The sequence below is a fragment of the Pantherophis guttatus genome, chromosome 16 (genome assembly GCF_059756535.1).
Source record: "Pantherophis guttatus breed Tessera chromosome 16, ASM5975653v1, whole genome shotgun sequence".
Classification (NCBI taxonomy): Eukaryota; Metazoa; Chordata; class Lepidosauria; order Squamata; family Colubridae; genus Pantherophis; species Pantherophis guttatus.
This window is the reverse complement of record NC_142078.1, coordinates 18,727,844-18,748,715: the sequence shown is the minus strand read 5'-3', so window position 1 is coordinate 18,748,715 and position 20,872 is coordinate 18,727,844. Positions and strand designations below refer to the sequence as shown.

Sequence of the window (20,872 nt, the reverse complement as noted above, 5' to 3'; positions counted from 1 at the left end):
TTTGATTTGAGAGACTCACTGGTCTTTGTAGACCCGGCTCTTTAAGTATTATCCCTCCCAGATTAATCAGATTTATTGGACTGATCAAAGTCCACTTGGCTATGATCATATCATCTAAAAGGCGTTGGAGCGATTTCTTCCCCGATAAGATGTTCCCAAACAAACAAAAAAAGAATTGATCTTCCCAAAACCAGAGCGGCTTAAATCCGGTAGCTAAGATGTTAATCGTAGCCAAAGATCAACACTTCCTACCTGTTGACTGGACCCAACATTGGTTAATCCCACATCAAGGTGGGGAGCTGCATTTAAAGCCGAGAAAAGGACGCGGCTCTTAAGAGCTTTGGTTGAACGGAGTCCAGATGGGTGTTTTTTTTGAGTGCGTGGTTTTTGTTTTTTTTTAATATGGACCCAACTGTGCTTTGTATAGGATAGTTAAGCCACAAGGGTTGGCCGAGGAAAAACCCTAATCGCTCCGAAACATAAATTGAACGGCCAAAAGATTAGAGAGCCACTGTTCATCTTTTCACTGTTTTGCACCGTTAAATGTGCATCGCATGATGCTCAAGGTGGAAGCTATTGCTTGAAGATACTTGAGGCATTTAAGTGGGCTGCCCAAGGTCCCCTCTGGCCCTTAGGAAAAAAATAATACGGGTAGTAGCCCTTCTTCATTTTTAAGAAGAAGTTTTTAAGACGAGATTGGAGAACCATTGGCCTGAAATCGTATAAGGTTTCCTGCCTAAGCAGGGGGTTGGACTAGAAGACCTCCAAGGTCCCTTCCAACTCTGTTACTTTATTCTATTCTATTCTGTTCTATTCTATTCTATTCTATTCTATTCTATTCTATTCTATTCTATTCTATTCTATTCTATTCTATTCTATTCTATTCTGTCCTGTCCTATCCTATCCTATCCTATCCTATTCTATTCTCTTCTATTCTTTAATTCCTATTCTCTTCTCTTCTCTTCTCTTCTTTAATTCCTATTCTATTCTATTCTCTTCTATTCTTTAATTCCTATTCTATTCTATTCTCTTCTATTCTTTAATTCCTATTCTCTTCTCTTCTCTTCTTTAATTTCTATTCTATCCTATCCTATCCTATCCTATCCTATCCTATCCTATCCTATCCTATCCTATCCTATCCTATTCTATTCTATTCTATTCTATTCTATTCTATTCTATTCTATTCTATTCTTTAATTCCTATTCTCTTCTCTTCTCTTCTCTTCTCTTAATTCCTATTCTATTCTATTCTATTCTATTCTATTCTATTAATTCCTCTTCTCTTCTCTTCTCTAATTCCTATTCTATTTTATTCTATTCTATTCTATTCTTTAATTCTTATTCTCTTCTCGTCTCTTCTCTTCTCTTCTTTAATTCCTATTCTATTCTATTCTATTCTATTCTATTCTATTCTATTCTATTCTATTAATTCCTCTTCTCTTCTCTAATTCCTATTCTATTCTATTCTATTCCTATTCCTATTCCTATTTCTATTCCTACTCTTTCTAATTCTATTCTACTCTGCTCTCCTCTCCTCTATTTTCTGTTCTATTCTATTCTATTCTGTTCTGTTCTATTCTATTCTATTCTATTCTATTCTATTCTATTCTATTCTATTCTATTCTATTCTATTCTATTCTATTCTATTCTATTCTATTCTGTGACTGTTCAAAGTTACAACGGCACTGAAAAAAGTGACTTATGTCCATTTTTCACACTTAACAACTGCAGGGGGTTTCACTTAACCATGGTGTCAAGAAGCGGTCGTCCCCTGGAGCAAAACTCTCTTTAACTGTCTTGCTTATCCTGGGAAGAGAGTCGGAGCTCAATGGCGGTCGTAGGTCGAGGACTGCCTGCACGTATCCTTTCTTCGGCAAGTTTTTTTTCCTCTCTCTCTCTCTCTCTCTCTCTCTCTTAACGCCGCCTGTGTTTCCTTGCTCTGAAGTGGCCCCACGGCTATTTGGGTTCAGCCGCATTCTTCCCTTGGCTTTCCCCCTGTCGCTAAATCAAAACAAACCCCTTGGGTGAAGGGCGAAGCTACAGCAGGCAACTCCAAACAAATAGCTAATTTCTCCCTGCGTGATCTGAAGGGCCAAGAGAGGCGTCAATAGCCAGGCTCAAGCTTGGTCCAAGCAAAAAAATAAAATAAAAATAAAACCTCCTGGCGGGGTAATTGGGAAGAATGACAAACATAAAGCAAAGCAAAATGCCGAAAAATAGATACTTCCCGCCGCCCTTTGCAAAGGAGCGATTGCAGGGTTTGGAAATCAAGAAGGCAAAGCGGCGGAGGAAAAAAAGGGGGGATATTTTCTCATTGAGGCCAGAGTGAAGAGCAAAACAAGCTACTATTACGAGTGGGTTGAAAAGGCAGAGAAGGTGCGGAGAAGAGGAGGGGGGGGATTTGCAAGAAAGCTGGGGGGGGGTGTAAAAGCACCAAGAAGGGAGCCAGGATGTCCTTGGTGTCGTCTCCTCCCTTCCCTCTCAAAAAAGGCTTGGACCACCCTGGATGATTCGAGATTTTTGTCTTTACATCACTGCGGTCGTCTGAGCCTGACTAGGTGGCTCGGTGGCTAAGACACCTAGCTTGTCGATCAGAAAGGCTGGCAGTTCGGCGGTTCGAATCTCTAGTACCAGAGATGGGTTTCAGCAGGCTCTGACCAGTTCGGGAGAACCGGTAGCGGAAATTTTGAGTAGTTCGGAGAACCGGTAGTAAAAATGCTGACTGGCCCCGCACCCATCTATTCTCTGCCTCCCGAGTCCCAGCTGATCGGGAGGAAATGGGGATTTTGCAGTATCCTTCCCCTGGAGTGGGGTGGGAATGGAGATTTTACAGTATCCTTCCCCTGCCACGCCCACCAAGCAACACCCACCGAACTGGTAGTAAAAAAAAATTGAAACCCACCAGTTCCTAGTACAGGTCTCCTGGGGGTTGGACTAGATGACCTCCAGGATCCCTTCCAACTTTACTGTTACTGATTTCTGCCTCCTTTGGAGTGATGTTGTGCGCCTTTGAAAACACGCCTTGTTCGGAAACGCCGTTAATACCGTGTTTCCCCGAAAATAAGACCCTGTCTTGTATATATAAGCGCTTATTTCAGAAAACAAATATATATATATATATATATGTAGGTAGGTAGGTAGGTAGGTAGGTAGGTAGGTAGGTATAGGTATAGGTATATATATATATATAGGTATATATATATATTTGAACCCTGAAATAAGTGCTTGGCCTTATTGCTATGTGTTCAAAAGCCCGATTGGGATTATTATCGGGGAGGTCTTATTTTGGGGGGGAAACAGGGTAGCTGCCCCTCTTTGGGGGAATAAAAAAAATGAATCTTTCTCCCCCCATCACCACAAAAAAAAAAAATCAGAAACCAAACAAAATACATACATACGGCGGAGACAAGATGGAGAGAGAGAGAGGAGAAGAAGAAGGAAAAAAACGATAAAGCTCTCCATCGTAATTTTCTCTGTGGGACTTGGAGGTAATTGAGCCATTTAGATAAAAATAGGGCAGGCTGCCCCTTTAGGTAAGCAGAGCCTTAGCAACACAAGAAGGGTTGAATTATGCGTCTGGTATCACTTTAAATCCCCCCACGGCCCTGACACCCACCCACCCCCAGCGTTAAGCTGAGCAGCACCTCTCTTTTCGACTTCTCTCTCTCTCTCTCTTTTTTTTATTTGCAAAATAGCTTGTCAAAAGGCTGTCCGACGGATGGAGAATTTCAGCTGTCACAACTAATTTTGGCTGTCCGCAGTGCGAGTGCGCCCACGGGGGTATGTGTGTGTCTGCGTGCGAGAGTGTGCACACCCGTTGACAAGAGCCTGAGAGAGCTCTTAAGAAGAAGGTTGTCAAATCCAGCGTTCATTTCTCTTTCTCTTTCACTCACTCACTCTTTTTTTTTTTTTTTTGGTATAACTTTCAGAAGAAAGATTTACATCACAAATTTGTTTCCGGGAGTGTTTAAGGACTGTAATTTCCTCTTCTTTTTCTTCTTCTTCTTCTTCTTTTTTTTCTTCTTCTTCCAACGGCGGTTTGATGGGCTTTGATTTCCTAAGCTTCCCACTCGCTGGTACCCCGTCTCTTGCCTCTCCGTCGATCGTTGTCACGTTGCCTGCACAAGATCGGCCCCTGGCGTTGTCACATTTGTGAATGTCAGGTCGGTTTCTCCTCCCTGGATTCTGGATGAAAAGTTTGGCACGCACAGCGGGCTTAGCAAGTTTTCCCGAAGGCGGAGGTGGAAATCTTGAGTGGAAGAGTGGAAGAGAACTTGAACTGAAGGAATGAATGAAGAAGAAGAAGAGAAGAAGATAGAAGAAGAAGAGGATGATAGAAGAAGATGATAGAAGAAGAAGGAGAAGAAGAAGGAGGAGGAGCAGGAGGATAGGGTCCTTAATTCTCTCTGAGCTGGGTTGTTTTCTCGCAGACATTTCATGACCCAACTGGGTAATATCATCCATGCTAGTAGGTAGCATGGTGTAGAAGCGAGCTCCCTTCTAGCACGGATGATGTTACCCAGTTGGGAAATGAAACATCTGCGAGAAAACAATCCAGTTCAGAGAGAATGAAGGAATCTTCAGTCCTCCTCCTCTCCACGCATCCCACTCCCTTCAAGCACTGATAATGTTACCCAGTTGGGTCACAAAATGTCTGCAAGAGTACCATCAAGCTCAGAGACATCAAGGACCCCACAGGCCTCCTCTTCTCCACTTTACCCTACTCCTTTCTGCTAGTAGAACTGATGATGTTACCTAGTTGGGTCAGGGAACATCTGCAAGAAAACAACCCAGTTCAGAGGGAATTAAGGACCCTATCCTCCTCCTCCCCCCGCTCCTCCTCCTTTCTTCTTCTTCCTCTTCTTCTTCTATCTTCTTCCTCTTCTTCTATCTTCTTCTTCCTCTTCTTCCTCTTCCTCTTCTTCTTCTATCTTCTTCTTCCTCCTCTTCTTCTTCCTTCTTCTTCTGTCTTCTTCTTCTTCTATCTTCTTCCTCTTCTTCTTCTATCTTCTTCTTCCTCTTCTTCTTCTTCTTCTTCTTCTTCTTCTTCTTCTTCTTCCTCTTCTTCTTCTTCTTCTTCTTCTTCTTCTTCTTCTTCTTCTTCTTCTTCTTCTATCTCCACAGTTCAACCCTGAGCTACAAATATCCTCTTCTATTGCCACCCACGCATCTATGCGATCCCCAGCAAATCCCAGCTCTTGCCAAACCCTCAAAGTAGACCAGATTTGAACATCAAAGCCATGAATACCAAACCTCCTTTCCCGATGGGGCTACGGTAACAAAACCTTGCACGTTTGAACGGGCCTCCCAATTCCCTGCCTGTATCCTCTTGTTTAGCAGCAGACATCCTTATTGCCGTCGTAAGTTGAGAACAGCCTGTACTTTGGCGGGGAACGTAAAAACCTGTTATTATGGGGAAAGGTAATACAGCATGTACTATAGATGTAATTTCTTGCAGCAGCCAGCATCTGTCTCCCCAATGCATTTAAGAGCTTTTAATAAAGACCATTATCTCTGAAAAGCACGCCCACAGAATACTGCAAATTTGTAAGGGCTGAAAATAACATTTTTATGGAAAAACGGACTGGGAGGAGCCCCGAACGCCGGAAAAGAATTGGATAAGCCGAGGGAGTGACTCACTTCTTTTGACTTACGACGACTCCAGAGAGTAATTTCCCATAACTCATCTCTGCACGCATGCAGACAAAGGCAAGGCAGCTTTTTCTGCCGGCCTGAAAGCAACTCCAGAAATCTGACCTTTTCTATCATGTGGGAATTTGCGGGACGGGATTACAGGTAGTCCTCAACTTACGACCGCCAATTTCCGTTGCTAAGCGAGTTTTGCCCCGTTTTGCGACCTTCCTTGGGGTTAAAATGAATCCCTGCGGTTGCTCAGTTAGCAACACGGTTGTTAAGCGAACCCGGCTTCCGCATTGGCTCTGCTCGTCAGACGATCGCAAATTTATGACACTGCGACCGTCATAAATATGAGCCCGTAGCCAAGCGTCTGAATTTGGAGCACGGGGGGAATGCTGCAACGGTTCTAAGGGTGAAAAAAGGGCACTCAAAAGGCACTTCCTTCAGCGCCCTTGTAGCTTTGAGCGGTCGCTAAACAATTGGCCGTAAGTCGAGGACTACCTGTACCATGATGTTCAGGTTGGGTATCCGGGAAAATTAAAATAGCAACCCTTCTCCCGACTGCTGGGAATTAACTAAAGAGGTTTGTACAGCACCCTTCACAAGGGTGTAGTCCGTGGCTGTGGTGAAATCATAATTTTTTTTACTACCAGTTCTATGGGCGTGGCTTGGTGGGCGTGGCGTGGCTTGGTGGGCATGGCAGGGGAAGGATACTGCAAAATCTCCATTCCCACCCCACCCCAGGGGAAGGATACTGCAAAATCCCCATTCCCTCCCCACTTCAGGGGAAGGATCCTGCAAAATCCCCATTCCCTCCCCACTCCAGGGGAAGGATACTGCAAAATCCCCATTCCCTCCCCACTTCAGGGGAAGGATACTGCAAAATCCCCATTCCCACCTCACTCCAGGGGAAGGATATTGCAAAACCTCCATTCCCACCCCACTCTGCGGCCAGCTAGAGGTGGCATTTGCCGGTTCTTTGAACTACTCAAAATTTCCGCTACCGGTTCTCCAGAACCTGTCAGAACCTGCTGAATTTCACCCCGGTCCGTGGGATGTTTGCAGGTGGTGTACGCGTTTCAAGACTATTCCCTTGCTACACTTTTGCAATGTAGAACAAACATTGTTTTGTTTCTTTAATTCTTTAATTCTTTTCTTAGATGTATGGAGTTATTCTCTTTGGGTCTCAATCTCCGGAGCCTTAGGCAGTTCCTTCTGGGGGGTTCCTCTTCTTTTTTGAATGACTAAAGACCCTTTTTTCCTACTAATTGCAGGTGTCCATGGCATCCTTGATGAGATAGGTGCGGTTCCACTTCACGGATACGGAGCTGAAACGACAGAGCTTCGCGCAGGAGAAGCAAAAAGAATGGGAAGGAACAGGAGAGGATGGACAAAAGGCCATCTCTCATCGCTATTAACCAAGAAGATTAAGGAGGTGAAAGATTTAATACCTTTTGTTCAGCTGGTTTGTCTTGGTGAGGTTGACTGACAAGTGGGCTGGGGATTATGGAATGAACGGTTGCAAGGAATTGGTCTAATAATCTAAAGAAGAGAAGAACTAGGAGTAACATGATAGCAGTCTTCCAAAATTTGAGGAGAGAACGGAGTGGGGGGGGGGTTTAACCTATTCTCCAAAGCACCAGAGGGCAGGAAAAAGAAATAACAGGGTAGAAGATCATCAAAGAGAGATCCTAGATCCTAGAATTAAGGAGGAATTTTCCTGAGAGCAAAAACGAATAAATCAGTGGAACGGCTTCCCTCCAGAAGTGGTGGGTGCTCCATCACATGAGGATGCTGGATATTGTCACCGTTGAAGACAAAGCCAAGAGAAAATATATAGCATTAATTTGACTTTCCATGAGTAACTTTAAGCAAGGAAGAATTTGGGATGAGCAGCAACATTTGGGTGGGCAGCATCTCCCAAGGAAGAACTTTGGGTGAGGAACCTCAACCATGAAGGCGTTTGCATGAAGAATATTGAGCAAGAGGGCAGTTTGGGTGGGCAGCATCTCCCATGGAAGAACTTGAGGGGAGGAACAGCTCCAGGAATCAATGTTCTTCATGGAAATTCCTTCAGAAAGATATTCCTCCCCTGAAGTTTTCCCATGGAGATGCTGCCCACCCAAAGTGCTTCTATGTTCCATGTTCTTCATACATGCTCGTTTTATGGCAGATGGTCCTCACCCAAAGCTCTTGCATGAGAGATGCTGCTCACAAAAACGCTTCTGTGGTCAATAGTCTTCATCTCCATGAAGAGCTTTGGCTGAGCATTCCGTGAAGAAGTTTGGCATGATGAACATTGACTTTGGGTGGGAGGCGTCTCCCATGGAAAAACTTTGGCTGAGGAACATCTACCATAAAGGAGTTTGCATGAAGAACATTGACCAAGGAAGCCTTTTGGAAGAACTTTGGCTGAGGAACATCTGCCATGAATGAGTTTGCATGAAGAACATTGAGCATACAAACATTTTGAATGGACACCATCTCCATGGAAGAACCTCGGCTGAGGAACATCTACCATGAAGGTGTTTGCATGAAGAACATTGACCAAGGAAGCCTTTTGGAAGAGCTTTGGCTGAGGAACATCTACCATGAAGGTGTTTGCATGAAGAACATTGACCAAGGAAGCCTTTTGAATGGATACCATCTCCATGGAAGAACCTAGGCTGAGGAACATCTACCACGAACGAGTTTGCATGAAGAACATTGACCATACAAACATTTTGAGTGGGCACCATCTCCATGGAAGAACTGTGGCTGAGGAACATCTACCATGAAGGACTTTTCCATGAAGAACATTGACCAAGGAAGCCTTTTGGAAGAGTTTTGGTTGAGGAACATCTACCATGAAGGTGTTTTCCACGAAGAACATTGACCAAGGAAGCCTTTTGGAAGAACTTTGGCTGAGGAACATCTACCCTGAACAAGTTTGCATGAAGAACATTGACCAAATAAGCCTTTTGAATGGGCACCATTTCCATGGAAGAGCTTTGGCTGAGGAACATCTACCATGAAGGAGTTTTCCATGCAGAACATTGACCAAGGGAGCCTTTTGAATGGGCCCCATCTCCATGGAAGAGCTTTGGCTGAGGAACATCTACCATGAAGGAGTTTTCCATGCAGAACATTGACCAAGGGAGCCTTTTGAATGGGCCCCATCTCCATGGAAGAGCTTTGGCTGAGGAACATCTACCATGAAGGTGTTTGCATGAAGAACATTGACGAAGGAAGCCTTTTGGAAGAGCTTTGGCTGAGGAACATCTACCCTGAACAAGTTTGCATGCAGAACATTGACCAAGGAAGCCTTTTGAATGGGCACCACCTCCATGGAAGAACCTCGGCTGAGGAACATCTACCATGAAGGAGTTTGCATGCAGAACATTGACCAAGGAAGCCTTTTGAATGGGCACCACCTCCATGGAAGAACCTCGGCTGAGGAACATCTACCATGAAGGAGTTTGCATGAAGAACATTGACCAAGGAAGCCTTTTGAATGGACACCATCTCCATGGAAGAGCTTTGGCTGAGGAACATCTACCATGAAGGAGTTTTCCATGCAGAACATTGACCAAGGGGGCCTTCTGAGTGGGCCCCATCTCCCATGGAAGGCCTCCACGAGGGGGCCGAGGGGGTCTCCCACCAGCCGCCCCCATCCTGCAAAACGGAGCCCAGCGCATCGCGCAAGCTCAACCAACAGCAGGGAGGGGCCCCTCCTCCTCCTCCTCCTCCTCCACGCCCCCCACCTTCCCGCTCGCCACGCCCCCTCTGCGTCCTTCCTTCCCCACGCACCCTCGGCGCGTGACGTCACGCGTTCTTCTTTTTTTTTCTTCCCCTCCCCTCCCTCCGCCGTCCTTCCGCTTTCCGGCGGAAGTGAGGGAGGGACTTCCTTTTCCGGGTACGGGTCCCCAGGCGGAGGGAGAGCGAGGCAGCCGGAGCGCTTGAGCCCCCCGGGCGCCAGACGGAGAGGCCGAGTGAGTGGCGGGGGTGGAGGGGCGGCGGCGGCGGCGGCCTAAAGCGGGTCCAAGACGGGGAGATCCGGCGGCGGGGGCTCTCTCTCTCTCTCTCGGAAGGGCCGCCGGGGCAGAGCGGGCAGCCGGAGGAGGCCGCAGGCAGGCCCGGCCTTGGCTTGACAGGAGAGGTGGGCCGGGCCGCCCCTCAGGAGGCCGGGGATTGGGGAGGGGGGGGGTCGCCCGAGGCATGCCGGGAAAGGAGGGGGGGCTTCCCTCCTCGCTATTGGGAGGGGCCTCTTTTGACAGCCCCCCCCATTTTTTTGGCCTTGCCCCCCCCCACCCCGTGGGGGGGGGTTTAGGGGTTGGTGGTCTCCCCACGAGACCCTCCTTGGAGCCCCCCCCAACAGCAGCGTCTCCTCGCCTTGGCTAGGCCGCTGTTCATGCTGCCTGCCTGGTAGCTTGCTCCTGGATGTGGAGGCTCGACTGTCTCTTAGGGAAGGTAGAGCAGGCAGGCAGGAGCTGCCGCTGCCCTCCTCTCCTAGACAGCCGCTGGGCAGGGTTTTGGTTAGGCCCTGCTAACTCAGGGGCCCTCTTAGATGGGGGGGGGTCTTTTTTTAACAGAGGGGTGGGGTGGGGGGGCTGAAAGGAGACCCGGCAGCCCTCTTCCTTGGCCCTGTGGGGTTTGATACAACTGGGGGTGGGGGGTGTCAAGGAGAGATTCGGCCTGGAAATAAGGAGGCATTTTTCTTGATGGTGGGAAGCCATCCACCCAATGGAGCAGACGTTGCCTTCGGATGTTGTGGGAGCTTCATCCCTGGAAGCTTTTCAAGAAGAGACCGGACGGCCATCGGTCAGAAATGGTGTAGGGTCTCCTGCTTGGAAGGGGGTTGGACTAGATGACCTACGAGGTCCCTTCCAACTCTGCTTAATCTATATTCAATGGAACAGAAGTTGTGGGAGCTTCATCCCTGGAAGCTTTTCAAGAAGAGACCGGGCTGCCATGGGTCAGAAATAATGTAGGGTCTCCTGCTTGGAGTTGGACTAGATGACCTACCGGGTCCCTTCCAACTCTGTTTAATCTGTTTAAAGTTCTTGGCAATAGGTGCTAGCCAGCCTTGCCTCTTCCGTGCCTGGCTCTGATTCCCTTTATTGGTTTTATTGGACTTAGGTGTAACTATGATTTTATGGCCTGCTGTTTATATGTAGACGGTGAGCTTTCAGCACCGGAGACAAATGTCCGATCACACATGGCCCCCCCAAAAAAGAAGAGAATTTCTATTCTATTCTATCCTTCTATTCGTTCAAGCCAGCTGTCCTGGATTGACTGACAGCCTCCCGTACAAATATTTGTAGCTCAGGGTTGCAACGAGGGCGTCCTTGGTGCTCTCTGAGCTTGGTGGTTTTCTTGCCGACATTTTGTGACCCAACTAGGTAACATCATCAGTGCCAGATTGGAGTGCTGCCTTCTAGCATTGATGCTATTACCTAGTTTGGGCAATGCAGGAAAACAGCACCAAGGAGCCCTCCTGTACAAATACAGGTAGTTCTCGACTTACGACCCGCCATTGAGCCCAAAATTTCTGTTGCGTTTAAGTGAAACATTTCTTAAGTGACTTTTGTCCCATTTTACGACCTTCCTCGCCACGGTTGTTAAGTTGTTCACTTAGTCGCATGATTATTAAGCGAATCTGGCTTCCCCACTGACTTTGCTTTGTAAGACGGTCGCCAAAGGGGAACATGTGACACCCCATCCCACCCCCGGGGATGCTGCGACTGTCCTAAATACGAACCCCATTGCCAAGCGTCCGAATTTTGATCACTTAACCACGGGGGGATGCTGCAATGGTCGTAAGTGTGGAAAACATAAGTCCTAAGACCCTTTTTTCAACGCCGTTGTAACTTTGAAATGTCACCAAATGAAGCGTTGTAAGTCAAGGACTATACCTGTACAGGTTTGACACCTGTGTCTCCTTCCCCTTTATTAGTTCGCCGGGAATACTTTTTTCTCTGCCCTGCGACGGTTTTCAGCACCGTCCACGATCACATTCATTTGCAGTGGGATTCTGCTCTTTTGTGCAGCTCTGCAACATCTGCACACCGCTGGAAACCTTATTTGACAGATTTGCAAATTGTTTTTGCCATCACCTTGGTCCAGATGCATCTTCTCGCATCCTTCTTGCTTAGCTTCTTACTTATTTCTTAGATGTATATGCATGTATATGCCTGACTCTTATCAAAGAGCTTTGCTCCATCTTTTGGAAAGTTTGAATTCTTCAGATCTTTCTGTGTTTTGTTTATGTGTACACACACCTGTATCTGTCACGCTAATGTATTATCTTTTTCGGGGAAGAACGGTTCTTGGCACAGCCCAGAAAAGGAATAACAAAATAGTAAGATGAGGAAATTAAAGTGCAACTTAAAAGGGGGGAAAAAATTAAAATATCTGAATCTATGTTCCACACCTCTTAACTTTCTAGTCTTACAAATCATCTTTCCAATCACCTTCATGCATTGCTCTCTGTAGGTAGTCCTCGACCTTTCATCAGCGTGAAGTTACAGCGACTCAGTGTAAATTGCCTGCTAAGCATTCCATTTTGTCTCTCTAGTTCCATCATATATTTACAGATAGTCCTCGAGTTATGGCCACAATTGAGCCCCCCAAAAATTATGTCGCTAACTGAGACATTGGATAAGTGAGTTTTGCCCCATTTTACGACCTTTCCTGCCACGGTTGTTAAGTGAAACGCTGCAATTGTTAAGGTTATTAAGTGGACCTGAATTCCCGATTGACTTTGCTGGTCAGAAGGTCGCAAAACGGGATCACGTAACCCCGGGACACTGCGACTGTCATAAATGTGGGCCAGTTGTCAAGTACCCGAATGTAAATCACGTGACCATGGGGACACTGTAACGGTCGTAAGTCTGAAAAACGGTCCTGAGTCACTTTTTCCAGTGCCGTTGCAAGAGGGTGACAGACCTGACAAGCAAAGTCAATTGGGGAAGCCAGATTCACTTAATGAAAGTGGCAAAAGAAAAAAAAAAGTCGTAAAATGGGGCAAACCTCACTTAGCAACATACATTCTTGTGGCTCCGTTGTGGTCATAAGTCAAGGACTACCTGTATTTCAAACTAAGGGTACGGAGCAATTTTTTATCATTTTGTGAGGCGGTGTGGTTGCTCCTTAGCCATCTCTCTAGGGAGCTCTTTGAAAACAGAGATAACTCGGATGTCTGGACATCACAATACACGTCATACTTCTAAGCTAGACACCCTTCGCCCATTGTTATTGTGTGATTTCCTCCCCTCTCCACAAGTACATTAAGGATCGGTTGATTTCCCATTGTGTTGTGCATTAGCTATTTAATATCCACACGTTATCACCACTGAGTTCCTTCAAGGTTGAACCCAAACGTCTTTGTGTGGTGACCTTCCTAGCCCCCGTGACATTGTGGGACCCTACTGTTGTGTAGCCCACTTACTCTAACAAGACAGTGAACTTTGGAGAGTCAGTTTAGCACAGTGGTTCAGGTGCCGGCTTAGAAACTAAGAGATGGTGAGTTCTAGTTCCATTTTAGGCATGCAAGCCAACGGGGTAATTCTGGGCCAATTACCAGGCGACAGGGAGTTCTAGTCCTGCCTTAGACACGAAAGCCAATTGGGTATGGGCCAATCACTAGGCGATAGTGAGTTCTAGTCCTGCCTTAGGCACGAAAGCCAACTGGGTAATTCTGGGCTCAATCACCGGGCGACAGTGAGTTCTAGTCCTGCCTTAGACACGAAAGCCAATTGGGTCTGAGCCAATCACTAGGCGACAGTGAGTTCTAGTCCTGCCTTAGGCACGAAAGCCAACTGGGTAATTCTGGCCCAACCACCAGGTGATAGGGAGTTCTAATCCTGCCTTAGGCACGAAAGTCAACAGGGTAATTCTGGGCCCAACCACCAGGCAACAGTGAGTTCTAGTCCTGCCTTAGGCACGAAAGCCAACTGGGTAATTCTGGGCCAATCTCCAGGCGACAATGAGTTCTAGTCCTGCCTTAAACACAAAAGCCAACTGGGTAACTTTGGGCCCAGTCCCCAGGAGACAGTGAGTTCTAATTCTTCCCTTAGGCACGAAAGCCTAAGAACATGTTGTAACTTCGAAGAGTCACTGTTGTAAGTGGAGAGCTACCTGTATTATATACTTCTGCAATACTTCTGCCATTCATCTTTTTCTCTGGGATCTGACAATGCTGGCTATTTGAATAAACCGTGTACGTCTTGAATCCTGCCAAGTGTTGCCACTGCACACAAACAATTCTATCTCTTGAGTTGTTTAGCATGCCCATCCAAACCGGGTGCCCAGTCAGGCCATGTGCTAAGTAACCATGGTAAGAGCGGCATAGGGCTTATTCATCAAAAAAGGAGTTGCATAACTGACCAGCCCGTGTCATGATTTGCTGGTAAGGCAGAATTTAACTGACCGCTGCATCCCAGCGCATTCATTGTTCCCCAGTGCGTGCATTCACTTCGGGAGCTTTTTTTGGCTGTGCAGTTCCGTGCAGATCATTTCATGCAACATGTACACCCCGTTGCATCCTATAAGCGTCTTTTCCTGCCTCTTTTAGACCTCTAGATCTTGATTTTTCTCCTGTCCCTTTTCCTCCGGAATATAACTCGATCTTTATTCATGTACTATTTATTTATTTATTAAACTTACACGCTGCTCATCGCACCCAGAGGCGACTCTGGGTGGTTTACGATCAATAAAAAGCAACAAGTTCAAACATTAAAACAATAAAATATTAACGCTAATATAGATTTAATGTTATGGAAAAATATCCCTGAAGGAGAACGGCTTGGTCTACTAAAGTCCGTTGGAAGATAACTTGTTGCTTATACCTCTAGTTCCTCGACTTACAATCACTGCTAGGCCAGTGATGGCTAATCTTTTTGCCATCGCGTGCCAAAAGCGGGGGGGGGGGGAGTGCGTGAAGGGGTTGTGTGCACCCATAATTCGATGCCCCCTGCACATGTGTGTGTGACCCCCCCGCGCGACCCCCGCTTTTGGCACGTAACGGCAAAAAGGTTACCGGTGCGCCCTGTAGGCCCGTTTTTTGCTCTCCCCGGGCTCCAGAGTCTTTCTTGGAGCCTGGGGAGGGCAAAAACAGCCTCCCCCACCTTCCCGGAGGCCGGAAATGGCCATTTCCCAACTTCCGGTGGGCCCAGAAAGCCTGAAAATCAGCTGGCTGGCGCACACATGCGCGCTGGAGCTGAGGTAGGGCAATGCTTGCGTGGCACGCGTGCCATTGGTTCGCCATCACAGTCCTAAGCCATTTCTGACGATCAGCCACCCAATCTCTTAAGTGTAAGTCGTAAGTGTGAAAAACCACTCATAAGTCACTTTTCAAGTGCCCTTGTAGCTTTGAACAATCGCTAAACGAATGGGGGTCAGTCCGTGGTGTATTTCCCCAAAATCTTGATCAGATTTTTCACCACCTAAGCCACAAACCCAAGTCCTTGCAAGAAAACAGGTTTAGAAAAAGTGTGTTTTTGCGGTATAAAATTGGTGAGGCAAGGATGACAGCATTATGTTTTTATTCACCCCTACGGATTTAAGGCCCTGATTGAGGAACCAAAGCTGCCAGTTGGATGAGTTGACTGCTTGCTTCTCGTTGTCCCACATTTGTGTTGTGGTCCTAAGTCAAGGACTACCTATACTGTGTAGACAAACCTCCTCACTTCCAATTTTCCCCTTCCTTAGGGGCTGGAAACGAAAAACTTTCAAAAACTTGTTTGTAGTCGTCATTCCCGCTTAAAGTCCCTTAAAAGTCTACCTGTGGCATTCACACCCCTTCAGCTGCTCTTTCCCAGCCGTAATTTGTTAAGAAACTGCCACATCATCAATGTCAGGTTTTGACTTGACCTGGCCAGGAGTGGGCTGTAAGCCAACCTTTGTTCAAATAACAACAACATCCAAAAAAAAAAAGGGATTTATTCAGTGCGACCTCAAGTCACACAGAAAGCCACCAAATTAAACGAAGAGCTTTCATTTAACTCTCATATTAACTGACCTGCTGGCAAACATGCTTAGCTGTTGTTGTTTTTATTGTTATTGCACTGTGGGTGTGGGTTTTTTTAGAATAGAATCCTAGGGCTGGAAGGGACCTTAGAGGTGGTCTAGCCCAACCCCGTGGCTCAAGCTGGAGCACCTATACCTTTTCAGATAACGTGGCTGTCCAATCTCTTCTTTAAAAACTCTAGTGATGGAGCACCCATAACTTCTGGAGGCAAGCCCTTCCACGTGCTTTTAATTCCTCCTCAATTCTAGGTTTCTTCTCTCCTTGGTTAGGCAGGACTAGAACTCACCGTCTCCCGCTTTCTAGCCTCTAACCACTAGCCAAAACTTACCCTCTTCTTTTTTTTAATCCTTGCCCTTTTTCGCAACTATGCCACCCCCATAATTATGCGGTCTTCTGGTTTTGAAAGATGGGTCCTCGTTCTCTCTTTCTCTTTGAAATGCTTCCTTAAGGCACATCCTTTAATGCGACATTAAATTAAAGTAATGAGACGCGGTGGCTCAGCGGCTAAAACGCTGAGCTTGCAGATCGAAAGGTCGGTGGTTCGAATCCCTGGTGCCGTGTAACGGGTGAGCTCCCGTTGTCCCAGCTTCTGCCAACCTAGCAGTTCGAAGCACGTAAAAAAATGCAAGTAGAAAAATAGGGAGGAAATAAATTGGGCCTTTGGCGTTGAGTCATGCCGGCCACATGACCACGGAGACGCCTTCGGACAGCGCTGGCTCTTCGGCTTTGAAACGGAGATGAGCACTGTCCCCTAGAGTCAGGAACGACTAGCACGTATGTGCGAGGGAAACCTTTACCTTAAATGGGGGCTGTTGGGAGGATTGTTCTGGAGTCGCCACTTTCTTGTTTTGTACACCGTTTCTCCCTTTCCTCCCTGCCTGCTCAACTGCGCAGAAGTACCTTGGACATTGCTCCTCGTTTCTGTTTTTCCCCCCCCTATTTTATCTTTCTCTAAGGGCGTTATGTTACATAAGCTGTATCACAAAAGTTTTGCCAAACAGCTGCAAGTTTGAGAAAGCCTGAATAATAATCTGCGTTTTTCTTCTTCTTTTTTTTTTTTTGGTTTCTGGGTATTAAAAAAAACAAACCCAAAACAGGTGCTCCTCGACTTACAGCCATTCATTTCGTTACAACCACATTGCAAAAAAGGGACTTAACGACCGTTTTCCACACTCACGACCATTGCAGCTTCCCCCCCCTTCCGGGTCACGTGACCAAAATCCAGGCGCTTGGCAACTGGAGGCTTTTCAAGAAGAGATTAGACAACCATTTGACCGGGATGGCATCAGATCTGCTGCCTTGATTGTACGATACTCTCGAGTCACTTTGGTTAAAGTTGACTCTTGTTCAAGCTTTTTAGAGAGGGGCCGAGTCCATCCCTGTGTATGTTATCACCAGAAGATGGTCAGGGGTCACCAGCAGAGAGGAAGGGGGTGGGGGAAAATCTAACATGCAGCCTCTCTCTCCTGGGTCCAAAGGCCTTCTGGGTGGAAGTAAAAGACTCTGATACCCCTTAAATCTTCTGCAAAAGGAAGGCAAGCCTCTTGACCAGGAGGCAGTGACCCCCGACAGAATAGAACAGGATAATGGATTATGGTTAATTGTTCTCAATGTCAGGAAATCTCTCCTTAAGTTCTAGATTGGATTTTTCCTTGATTAGTTTCCACCCATTGCTTCTTGTCCTGCCCTCAGGGGCTTTGGAGAATAGAAGAATAGAATAGCAGAGCTGGAAGGGACCTTGGAGGTCTTCTAGTCCAACCCCCAGTTTAGGCAGGAAACCCTACACCACTTCAGACAAATGGTTATCCAACCTCTTCTTAAAAACTTCCAGTGTTGGAGCTTCCACAACTTCAGTTGTTCCACTGATGAATTGTTCTCACTGTCAGGAAATTTCTCCTTAGTTCTAAGTTGCTTCTCTTCTTGATGAGTTTCCACTCATTGCTTCTTGTCCTGCCCTCAGGTCCTTTGGAGAATAGCTTGACTCCCTCTTCTTTGTGGCAGCCCCTGAGATATTGGACGTCTGCTATCATCTCTCCCCTAGTCCTTCTTTTCATCAAACTAGACATGCCCAGTTCCTGCAACCGTTCTTCTTTATATGTTTTAGCCTCCAGTCCCCTAATGATCTTTGTTGCTCTTCTCTGCACTCTTTCTAGAGTCTCCACATCTTTTTTTACATCATGGCGACCAAAACTGAATGCAGAGCGGAGATAAGGCCCCAGATTTAGTCCTAGGGGCTAAAAAAACCCCACCCGTCTGCTTAGTTATCCTCCTTCCCAAATAAACAGCTGCAAAAGCAGGAATGAACAAACTCTCAAAGTGCCCCTTTTCGCAAAAGGTATCGGCTTTTTCTCTGCTTTTCTTCAGAAATATTGGAAGAATTGCCGTAGCGTCTCGGTGCTTTTAGAAGTTGAACCCATCTCAATTTCTGGAGGCACGTTGCGTCCCTCACGCTGCTCCTCCTCAGCTTGGCAGGAATTGCACATAGTCCTCGACTTAACGTCCACAGCGGAGCCCTAAATTTCTGTTCCTAAGGGAGAACCTTGGTTAAGCGAGCTTCGCCCCATACGACGACTCGTTTTCCGGCCACGGTTGTTAAGTTGAATCGCTGCGTTTGTTAAATTCGTAACACGGTGGTTAAGTGAAACGGGATTTCCACTAAGGTCGCAAAAGGGGAGAACACTGGGGCACTGCAACCCGTCATAAATGTGAACCAGTCGCCAAGCCTCCGAATTTCGATCACGTGAACCTAGGGATGCTGCAATGGCTGTGAAAAACGGTCATAAATCACTTTGAACAGTCACTCAACGAATGGTTTGTTGTTCTGCTGTTGACTGATTGATCAAGTCATTGCTGACTCCTAGTGATCACATGGTGTAGAATTTCCTGCTCGAGCTGGACTAGAGGACCTCCACAGTCCCTTCCAACTCTGTCCCTAACCTGTTTTTTCAGGTCTTCCAATGCTTCATCATCACCGCCGTAATTGTGTCCATCTACCTTTCCTTCTTCCTCTTTTCCCTGATATGGCCTCACCTGGGGATTAATACGGCTTACCTGTAATGATGTTGATGGGTTGAGGATTGGCTCGCCAACCTAGCTAATGCCTGTTTTTATTTATTTATTTATTTATTTCTCTGCCTACAGCAAATGGCTGCTAAAATTGGAGAAATTTCTCACGTGAATAATTCTGCACCCCTCGTGGACCCCTCGGTGTACGGTTACGGAGTAAAGCGGGCTTTGGAAGACGGGAGTAAGTATTATTATTATTTTTTTCAACATTGTTGAAATCCCTTTTATGTTAAAGGAAGTTTGGTTTGGTTTAGCAATGGCTGGCAGTGTGGAGAAGAATTATCTATCTATATCTATCTATCTATCTATCTATCTATTTATCTATCTATCTATATCTATCTATCTATCTATCTATCTACCTACCTACCTACCTACCTACCTACCTAGCCTGTTTCCACCAAAATAAGGCATCCCCTGATAATAAGCCCAATTTGGGCTTTTGAGCACATGGCTTCTGACTAACAAGTTTCTTTAATCGGCTCCATAGATTTTCCACGGGGTTAATATCTGGGCTATTCCCAGGCCATTCCAGCAGTGGAATAGGATTATCTTGAAACTCCAAAGTAGAAGTGGTGATATTAGCCATCAAACCTCAAAAATACACTTTTCCCAAAAGGTTTCCCACAATTTTGGCCACTGCTGTAACGTGGACTCTCAGCCATGAATTGAGGTTTGTCCTCAGTCAACGACTGGGCCCTGCAAGAAACAGAATAATGCAGAGCTGTCGGACGTGGTTAGAAGATTAATTTTATCAGCAGTAATAATGTTTTGAGCCGGTTGTTTAGTCTTTCCCTTGATAAGACAGGGAGGAGGGCTTGTCCAAGGGCAATTTTGGAGATGTTGATAAGTTCCAAGGAAGCTTGACTTATTTCTCTTGCAAGGGGGGCGTGAGGGGGAAGTCCTCAATTTATAACCGTTTGCATAGTGACTGTCCACAGTTACGGCAGTACCGCAAAAGTGGCTAAGGAACTTTTTGCAATTATGACTATCCCAGCATCCCCACCATCACATGATCAAAATTTGGACGCTCGTCAACTGGCATGTATTCATGACAGTTGCTGCATCCCTGGGTCAAAAACGCTTCACTCTTTTGCCACCTTCTGACCGGCAGAATGAATAGGGATTCGCTTAACGGCCGTACGGGTCGTAAAATAGGGCGTAACTCCCTTAACCACCACCTTTAAAATTCTGGTTTTGGTCATAGGTCAAGGACTGCCTGTAGAGCCGAGACTTGCCTCGTTTTTGGTCTCTGCCCCAAATTGGTCCTCTCTCTACGTTGTCTTCTCCCGCGTTGTGATTTCTCCTTAAGAAAATTGTGTTGCCTTTTCTATACTCCACAGAGTTTGTACTTTTGGAGTTGCGTGTTGCTTTAATTCGCTCTGATTCCGAGCAGCTTTGGACGACAGGTAGTCCTCGACTTACGACTGCAATGGAGCCCAACGTTTCTGTTGTTAAGTGAAGCCATTTGTTAAGTGAGCTTTGTCCTATTTTACAACCTTTCTTGCCACAGTTGTTAAGGTGAATCATTTCAGTCGTTAAGTCAGTAACAGGGTTGTTAAGTGAATCTGGCTCCCCCCCATTGACTTGTCCCGGGATGCTACGACCGTCGTAACTATGAACCAGTTGCCAAGTGCCTGAATTTTGATCGTGTGACCATGGGGATGCTGCAACGGTCATAAGTGTGAAAACTGGTCATAAGTCCCTTTCTTTCAGTGCTGTTGTAACTTTGAATGGTCACTAAATGAAATGTTGTAAGTCGGGGACTATTTCTGCAATAGGAATTTCTTATTTGAGAAAGTCCGTAGTTGCTAGGGTGAATCCGGCAGGATCTAATCTTTCAAAAGCCTTCCATTATTACGTGAAACTTTGGATCTCGTACAAGTCCGAGTGCATAATTACAATCCATTAAAGTCTCCCAGATTAAATTAAAGTTATTTATTCATTTAAACCATTTATGCGGCTGCCCATCTCAGCAGCAGCTCCGGGTGCCCTACGGCTTAAAAATCAACAATTAAAGTAACAATGCAATTAATGGATATCCGAGGTCACGAAGACAAAGCCCAACTTGCAACAGAACGATCAGCCAGCAGATTCAAAACGTTGTTTAAATACAAAGCAATTTTTGAGATAGCTTCGTCTGTTCTCCTTCTAAGACACAAAT

General features: G+C 46.1%; 1 protein-coding gene across 3 annotated transcripts in view; it reads left to right on the top strand.

The window, feature by feature from the left end:
- Nucleotides 1-9,480: 9,480 nt before the first annotated feature.
- Nucleotides 9,481-20,872, top strand: part of FUBP3 (far upstream element binding protein 3) — a 42,112-nt gene continuing 30,720 nt past the window's right edge. The window contains exons 1-2 of one of the 3 annotated variants that reach the window (XM_087879585.1): nucleotides 9,481-9,607; nucleotides 18,787-18,892. In XM_087879585.1, coding sequence (XP_087735711.1) covers nucleotides 18,790-18,892 — 103 coding nt within the window. In that variant the 5' untranslated portion in view covers nucleotides 9,481-9,607; nucleotides 18,787-18,789. The remainder of the gene's footprint in view (nucleotides 9,608-18,786; nucleotides 18,893-20,872) is intronic. The other 2 variants (XM_060683972.2, XM_087879586.1) reach the window with 2 other exon arrangements.